The 9,232-nt window shown below is 36.0% G+C and overlaps 1 protein-coding gene across 1 annotated transcript in view; it reads right to left on the bottom strand.

Annotated features, from left to right (window-relative positions):
• Positions 1-286: 286 nt before the first annotated feature.
• LOC103265066 (rab GTPase-activating protein 1) overlaps positions 287-9,232 on the bottom strand; it is a 62,341-nt gene continuing 53,395 nt past the window's right edge. The window contains exons 7-11 of the mRNA XM_021714846.1: positions 5,270-5,380; positions 4,818-4,884; positions 3,146-3,248; positions 2,007-2,176; positions 287-361 (exon numbers count right to left, since the gene is read on the bottom strand). Coding sequence (XP_021570521.1) covers positions 287-361; positions 2,007-2,176; positions 3,146-3,248; positions 4,818-4,884; positions 5,270-5,380 — 526 coding nt within the window. The remainder of the gene's footprint in view (positions 362-2,006; positions 2,177-3,145; positions 3,249-4,817; positions 4,885-5,269; positions 5,381-9,232) is intronic.

Genomic DNA, 9,232 nt, shown 5'->3' with positions numbered 1-9,232 from the left:
GACTGGATCTGGATTCGTTTTGAAAGTCAAAAAGAATTTCTTGAATAGATATGGAGTGTGAGAAATAAAGAATAAAATTACTGGTCTAAGCAACTATTAGAAGATGTCCATGGACTAAGATATGAAAGACAGGTAGGTAGAGCATTTTAAGATGGGAATGAGATGAGACCTTTTTGAATATGTTAAATTTGAGATGTTCTGAAAACTAAGTGAAAGAACAGTTTTTAAGAAAAGAGAGTAATAATTTACATCAAAGTTAGATGAGGACCTAGATTAGCAATTCGGGTCACTGGTGATCCTGATTTCTTCCAAAGAGTTTTGCTACAAAGAAAAGCAAAAACTGGAGGCCACATTGCTTCAACTGGGAACAAAGATAAGATAAAAGAATGAAACAGATTTCAGCAGGTGTCCACCACAGGACAGAGTAGGAAGTCTGTCTTTGACCAAATTAACTTAACTGTCAGATATAAAAACAAAACAAAACAAAACCACACACTGATATTCTTTAGAAGAACAGATTAAAAAAAAAATACTCTTCAGAAGAACATAACAGAATCCAGAGTCTCGATAATGTATCGATTAAGATGTTTAACAACATATAATCCAAAATTATAAGGCAGATAAAGTAACAGAAATGTGAATCATAGTATGTGAGAATCAGCAGTCAAAATTCTAGAGTAGCTAGACAGTAATTAGACTCAATGTAAAAGAAAATTTGCTCAAAAATATTTTCTTTTAAAAAAAGGAAATCTCAGGAGAAAACAAACCATTTTTAAAAACAGGCATTATAGAAACAAAAAGTATAACATAAAAATTTTTAAAAATTCATTACACAGTCATAATAGCAGACTGGAGATGACAAGAGTCAATGAACTTCAGATCTGTTAACAGAAAACTAACCACTTAAGAAAAAAACACAGAAAAAAGGATGGAAAAAAATAGAGTCTCAGAGATTGGTGGTATAATATCTTAGGATCTAAAGTATGTGTAGCTAGAATCCCAGAGGAGAGAAAAGAGACATGGGCAGAAAAAAAATTGAAAATATAACTGGCCTGATTTCCCCCAAATTAGGTTTAAAAAAAATGAATTCAAAATTCAAAAGGTCCAGCAAATTCCAAACAGGATAAACAGATCACATCTAGTCACATTATACTTAAATGTATGAAAACCAAAGATTAAAAAAAAACCTTATAACCAATGAGAAAATATATAATATTAAAATAATAAAAATATAATATTACATACAGAGAAATAATAATATAAATGAATGTTGACTTCTCAACAAAAGCAATGGAAGCCAGGTCAGGCACTAGTGGCTCAAGCTTGTAATCTCAGTACTTTGGGAGGCCATGGTAGGAGGATCACTTGAGGTCAAGAGTTTGAGAACAGCTTAGGCAACATAGTGAGACTTCATCTGTACAAAAAAATTAGCCGGATGTGATGGCACACGATTGTAGTCCCAGCTACTTGAGGGGCATGAGCAAAGGGATCACCTGAACCTAGGAGGTCAAGGCTGTAGACAGCCGTCATCATGCCACTGCACTTCAACCTGGGCAACAGAGTAAGACTCCAACTCAAAAACAAAACCAAACAAAAAAACATATAATGTGGGATGGCATCTTTAAAGTGCTGAAAAACAGTTAACCCAGAATCCTATATATCCAGTAAAAATATTCTACTGAGATAAAAGTGAAAAAAAGGCATTTTCAGATAAAGGTGTCTAAGATAACGTCTTTTGCAGATCTGCACTAAAATAAATGATAAAATAAGTTCTCCATGCAAAAGATAAATGAGATCAAATGGAAATATGGATCTTCAGGAAGAAATGAAAAGCAACAAAAATAATAAATAGGTACATAAATATAAAAATGGCAAATTTTCCTCTTAATATATTTCAAATACAATAACTGTTTAAAGATCTGATAGCTTAAATTAATGATAAATCAGCCTCAGAAGTGATTTCTCCTTTCTTAGTCCTCCTCTATATTTATAGAAAGGCATAGTACCTGCTTTAGTTTCAAAAAGAAATTTTCAGTAGTACTACGTTTGCTGAAGGGCCAGAATAATCTTTCATTAGGTGAGCAAACGCGAACTTTTGTCTCTAGGAGAAATCGAACAGGCTCCTGTACTTCTGTTATTACCAAATCAACAGCTGTGGTCATAAACAGCACTTTATCTAGAGAAAGAGAAAGATTGAAGAAGCAAATCAAAAAGACAGAAATATGTTTGCTCATATGATTATATAAAAGTGATTACTTTTATTACAAACTTTGAAGACATCTTAAGGTGAGCTATCAATTAAAAAAACATCTAATCAGACAGATCACTACTCTTAAATATTTTTTTTTTCTGTACTGAGAGTTCTTTTTTTGGGTAGACTCCAAGAAGTGGAATTAGTGACAGTAGTACATACTTTAAAGCTTAAGGAAGTGTACTGTCAATCTGTTTTGCAAAAATGGCATATGGCTTCTTTATGCCACCCTCACCATCACGGGAAATTTTCAACTTTTAAACTTGGTTAACAGTAGTAGCTTATACATTTTAACTATTTATATCCTTTATCTATTTATCTAGAGTGCTATTAATAACCAAAAAATAGAAGGAGAAAAACATAAATACACAATAAGAGGCACTCATTAAGCAAGTAACAAAACATTTTCAGGTTGGGATATTATGCAGCTATTAAATGTCATTCAGAAAGAGTATGAAGTATCTTGAAAAAATTTGTTTATGCATAGAATATCCAAAAAGCTACACAAGAAAGTGCAAACAGTAACTCCCTTTGGAGAGGAGCCCTGGAGACTATCGTAGACTTATTTTTCTCTATATATTCTTTGAACTTTTAACCATTTATGTGCATGGATCATCTCTCTACAAAAATAAAACTTAGAAATCTGTAAATAAATAAGTGTATACATAGAAAGATAAAAGAAAGAGGATGAGGAGAAGAAAAAGGAAAAAATAAGCAGACAAAATGATACTTTATATATAGATCAAATTTTATAATAAACTCAAGAATTATTCAAATTCTTTGGTTTCACCAGAATTAGATAAACACTAAATAGTGGTCAAGCAAGTGGCCCTAAGGTTTGGGTATCTTCACAGGACTAAAATTTTTGTTCATGATGTTATCAATTTGCATCACCTTTAGAAGTTTCTTCATTTATGACTTGAAAATGTGGGGATTTTGGATTCCAGCTCCCAGTAATAACATAGGACTTTCCATCTGAACTTTTGCCCATAGATTCCTAGAGAAAAGAGTAAAAACAAACCTCATTGCCAAAGTGAATGAACAATAGCTAACCATCATCTTGTTGAAATTAAAAACTAGGATTTGCAAAAATATATTAATATGAAAGAGGATCAGATTTTCACAAAGGTAGGAGTATATGTGAATGATCAGTTATGATTAAAGATGTGTCAATTTTACACAATTGTCCTGAAGTTACATGTAAATGCTTATAAATTGTATCAAATTATATAAAAATTAGGAAAATTCATGACCTAAATCCTATGTTGAATTCCTCTGTCAAGTAAATAATCACTATATAATTTTTAGTTTTGAAAATATTTTCATATAATAGGAATACTACTAATACCTCCTACTACTGGTAAAGCATATGACAGTCTGTAAGGAAGTCTCTAATAGGCTGAATTCAGTGGATCAGCCTGCAATCCCCACACTTTGGGAGGCTGTGGTGAGTGGACTGCCTGAGCCTATGGGTTCAAGACCAGCCCAGGCAACTTGGCAAGACCTTGTCTCTACAATAAGTCATAAATTAGCCAGGCATGGTAGCACCTGCCTGTAGTTCCGACTACTTGGAAGGCTTCCGGAGCCCAGTGGGTCAATGCTGGGGTAGCAGTAAGCATGCCACTGCATGCCAGCCTGGGCGATGGAGTGAGAATCCAGCTCAAAAAGAAAAAAAAGTCTCTGAAAAATATTCTCTTTGGATTCTCCATCAACTCTACTCAACAGATAAACAGAAATCATTATCATCACCACACCAAGGCTTGTTAAGAAACCAAGGCTTATCCAAGGTTAGACTTGTAAATAGCAAGGTAGGAATAAGGAAATTCCCTTCTCTTTGTATATTGTTTTGGCTAGGATCACACCTGTAATCCTAGCTTTGAGAGGCAGGACAATTGCTTTAGCCCAGGAGTCTAAGACCAGCCTAGGCCACACAGCAAGACCTTATCTCTTAAAAAAATCAAAAATAATTAGCCAGATGTTGTGGCATGCGTGTGTAATCCAAGCTACTTGGGAGGCTGAGAAAGGAGGATGTTTGAGCCCAGTAGTTTGAGACTGCAGTGAGTCATGTTTGTGCCACTACACATGATTGTGGCTGGGAGACAGAATGAGACCCCCAATTCATAAGAAAGTTTTTAAAAAATATTGTTTTATAGCTTACAAGAACACCTGCATAAACACATTTTTTTTTTTTTTTTGAGTTGGAATCTCACTCTGTCGCCCAGACTGGAGTGCAGTGGCCACTCCCGGCCACCGCAGCCTCGATCCGCTGGGCGCCAGTGATCCATCCGCCTCAGCCTTCCAAGTAGCTGGCACTACAGATGCACGCTACCATGCCCGGCTAATTTTTGATTTATTGTAGAGATGAGGGCTCACCAAGTTGCCCAGGCGGGTCTCGAACCCACGGGCTCAGGCAATCCACTCACCTCAGCCTCCCAAGGCGCGGGATTACAGGCTGAGCCACCGAGCCCGGCTCATAAACACATTTTAACAGTATATTTAGATGAGATAAAGTGAAACATTTATTGAAGAAATAGTATAAGACTTTCCAAGAAAAAGAAATCCTTACCAAATCTAACAAGTGCATGTCACTATTTCGTACATCTTTTCCTGGGCTAAGGAGAAGACCAAAACACCTGCAAAAAAAGAACTGACATAAATTTGGACAAAAAGATGAACAAAAGAATGTTTAAATTAGGCTATTTTTGAAAAAAATTCCTACTGATAGAAAAAAGGACACATCAGAATGATCAATAAATTACTGTTGCCAAAATAATAATCCTTCTTTAAGATCAGTAAATTCTCTTTGCTTTTTATTATGACATAGCTGATGTTAGCATATTAGCTACGATATATAGAAGCTATTTCAAAGTAATGAAGCATTGACTTCAACAAACAAAAGAATTTCCTATGGGACAAAATACTTTGCAAATACTTTTTTAAAATACAATTTATGACTACTCCACTAGATAGATAAAAGATAAAATTTATATTTAAGCTAAATTTACTAAAAATGCTTACCTTTCAATGGCAAGTTCTTTATTAGTTGTTTGCTGTACATAGATAACAATCTTCTTATCAATTCCTTGGCGTAGTTTAAAACATTGTCTGTCCTTATCTTTGGGAACTGCACTGTAGACCAACATGTTTCATTAATTTTGCAAAGTATTTTCTTGTCACATACTAGAACAACTTTTTAAGCAAAGACCTCAAATCTCTGATTTTTTCTGTGCCTGGTTTTCAAATAATAACAAAAAAGAAAACAATAATGTGTTCCTCTTGACGCAAAAATGTCATTTGATATTTACAGGTAAACCACTAAAGCATTTATAAAGATAGCAAAGCCACTCCTATGCCTCCTAAAATATGGCATTAGTTTTCTCTTTTGTGAAAAGTACATTAGACATTTGTAAAGGGTCTAGTATGGCATCTGGCATATAGAATTCAAACAAATATTTGTTTCCTTTCCTTTATATTTGGTCACTGGCTTTTACAAATAAATTATCATCCTCTTATTTATTTAAATTATAATGAAGAAAAAGAATTTCAAAACAAGGTAACTTTAAAAAATGATAGAAATGAGGCAGATACAGCCAACTATAAGCGGTTACCTAACACTTCCTTTAGCAGTGATAACTATTATAAACCTGTGTAATAATTACAAAACACTGATAATACAGTTAATAAACACTAGTTTAACAAAAAAGTTGAAAAATATTCTTAAAATGCCAGTCTACAACTTAATCCCCTAGTCTCCCACACACTACTTTCTCTAGCTCCTTGTTCTCAAAGGTAAACATCGATCTATGGCAATCAGCTAACACACTGCAAAACTAAATTGTATCTTATTTCTGTACAACTTTAAGATAATGGCAACAGAACCATTAGTAAATACTAATGGCTAGATTAAAGCTCTTAATATCTACTCAAACTAAAAAGTGACTGTGAAGTAACAGTAATGTAAAGCCCTTCTGCACTTATACAGTAAGTAATTCAAGAACAATTTTATAACAGACTAGAAAATCTAAGAGCCTTATTAGCAAAAGAGTCTTGATATGACAGATCTGTTCAAAGAAAACTTCTGCATACCAAAATGTTAAGTATTAGTGGCTGTCAGAATTTTCACCTATAAAGAGATGGATGGGTCTCAATTTTCAACTGTTAACAGATATACTGGTCTCTATATTCTGTGGATGTGAAGTTTCAGTAAATATAACCACAATGCTTGCAATTTAAAATAACAACAACATTTATAAAGCTGTTTCTGGTGTCCCGAATCTACAAGGCTACATTACAGGAAGCAGAGTGAATAATATAGTCAATAGGTGAGTATAATCTATTGGGTGTTCATCTCACTAAATATCAGAGTCCTAGCTTATATTTCTGGTCCATAACTATATTGTTGAATAGATCCAAGCATGGAATTTAATATGTAGTTCCTAGTGTATGAATTTTTGTTTTCTGGAATGCAGTGGCATTATCATAGCTCACCACAATCTCAATCTCCTGGGCTCAGGTAATCTTCCCACATCAGCCTCCTGAGTAACTGGGACTACGAGGTCATGCCAGCACATCCAGTTAATTTTTTTACTTTTTTTGTAGAGTTGAGGGTCTCACTATGTTTCCTAGGCTGGTCTCAAACTCTTGGACTCAAGCAATCTTCCCATCTCGGCTTTCCAAAGTGTGGAATTACAGGCATGAGCCACTGTGCTCAGCCTTTCTATTGTATAAATAAGAAACGGAGGTCCAGGCTTAATTTCCCTGGGTTTACCTGTAAAATAAACTCAATATCAACTACCCAATTTATCTCATGGGATTGCCTGGATTAAATAAAACAAAAAAGTGCTTTGAATGGTATAAATTAAAAGACTCCATTTTCCTAAGGGCAAAATAGAGAAGCAGGTTTCTAACTACAATAATGTAAAAATTACACTTTTTCAGAAATGAAAAGTGCATTAAGTCTTCTTGCTGTATGTTATATATATATACATATATATACACACACGTATGTACATATGGGGGAACCAAAACCAAAACAGAAATTATTAAAAATTGTATATTTACTTTTACATATTCACACTTCAGTCACCTTCAAAGGACTCTCCATTTGATGCAATAACCTAATAAGACACTTTTTCCACTGCTCAAAACAGTTCCTGAACTCGTCAATTTTGATGCCTTTTAGTGCTTCTGCTGTTTTTTGTTTCACCTCTTTCACATTGGTAAACATTTCCTTTTGAGGATTTTTTCATCCAAGAAATAGTTGCTAGGGGCGAGATCAGGTGAACAGGGAGGGTAAAGTATGAGGGTCATGCTGTTTTTTGGTCAAAAACTGCTGAACACTCAGCATGGTATGGGCAGGTACATTGCCATGGTGGAAGAATCAGTCACCTGTTTGCCACAACTCAGGATGCTTCTTCCCTCACAACAAGGCTAGTTGGTACTCTCATGCCAATAGGTTGCTAGAACACTTAACTAGTGGGGGAAGCCTGTAATACAAGGTCCCAAAAGATAATTTTTTTTAGATAATTCCGGGATTTTGGGGGTACCCCCTCATATGTGAATGTGCGGTTTGTTTTGTTGTGTTGTGTTTTGTTTATTTTGTCAGAGTCTCACTGTCACACAGGCTGGAGTACAGTGGCATGATCACAGCTACTGTAGCCTCAACCTGCTGGGCTCAGTTGATCCTTCCACCTCAGCCTTCCAAGTAGCTGGAACTACAGGCACGTGCCACCATGTCCTGCTAATTTTTTGCTTTTATTGTAGTGAAAAAGTCTTGCCATGTTGCCTCCGCTGGTCTTGAACTCCTAGGTTCAGGCAATTCTCTCACCTCAGCCTCCCAAACTGCTGAGATTACAGGTGTGAGCCACCGCACCTAGCCAAATGTTTATGTTATGGTAAAAACACATCCAGTCCGGTGCTGTGGCTAACTACATTGACAAAGCAATCTATATTTTTCAATGAATTCATAATCTAAAATACTGTTGTGTTAACCTAACTATATTAGCAGCAAGCATAATTAAGTTAACACAACAGTCTTTATCATAAATTACAAACACAGCAAAGCCATGCAGCAAAAAAAAAGAACAAAGCCCTAACAAATGTGGAAGGCAAATCTGACCATCCAGAGATTTTCTGTAATACCATCTTGATGGTATGAGGGTAAATAAGAACAGGGGTGTTTATTGTCCTTTTTCTTTAAATATGACTGATTTCAGCAGAAAGAGAAGTTATACTAAAACTTCTCTTCTGAGAGATCTTAATTTTTCCTATTAATGTTTAGAATTTGCAGTCACTACATAAGCATTTTTAATAAAAAAGAAAAAATATATAGTTTAAAGAAACTGCTTTTTTCCCTAACAAGGAAAAGAAAAATATCGAAGAGTATATAGATTTCTGGCCAGGCATGGTGGTTCACGCCTGTAATCCTAGCACTTTGGGAGGATGAGGTGAGAGGACTGCCTGAGCCCAGGAATTCAAGACCAGCCTGGGCAACATAGTGAGAACTTGTCTCGACAAAAAAAATAAAAATATCAGCCGGGAATGGTAGCATGTGCCTGGAGTCCCAGCTATTTGGGAGGCTGAGGTGGAAGAATCACCTGAGCCCAGGAGGTCAAGGCTGTGGTGAAATGTGATCATGTCACTGCACTCCAGCCTAGGAGACAGAGTGAGACCATGACTCAAAAAAAAGAAAAAAAAGAAAAAAAAAAGCCGGGCTCGGTGGCTCAGCCTGTAATCCTGTGCCTTTGGGAGGCTGAGGTGAGTGGATTGCCTGAGCCTGTGGGTTCGAGATCCGCCTGGGCAGGCGAGACCTCATCTCTACAATAAAATCAAAAAATTAGCCGGGCATGGTAGCGCATGCCTGTAATTCCGGCTACTTGGAAGGCTGAGGCGGAAGGATCGCTGGAGCCCAGCAGGTTGAGACTGCGGTGGCCGGGAGCGGCCACTATACTCCAGTCTGGGCGACAGAGTGAGACTCCAACT

The sequence above is a fragment of the Carlito syrichta genome, unplaced genomic scaffold, assembly GCF_000164805.1.
Source record: "Carlito syrichta isolate Samal-C Ts95f unplaced genomic scaffold, Tarsius_syrichta-2.0.1 Scaffold305825, whole genome shotgun sequence".
Lineage (NCBI taxonomy): Eukaryota > Metazoa > Chordata > Mammalia > Primates > Tarsiidae > Carlito > Carlito syrichta.
Note: the sequence above shows the minus strand (reverse complement) of the source record. Positions and strands in the feature narration are given on the sequence as shown.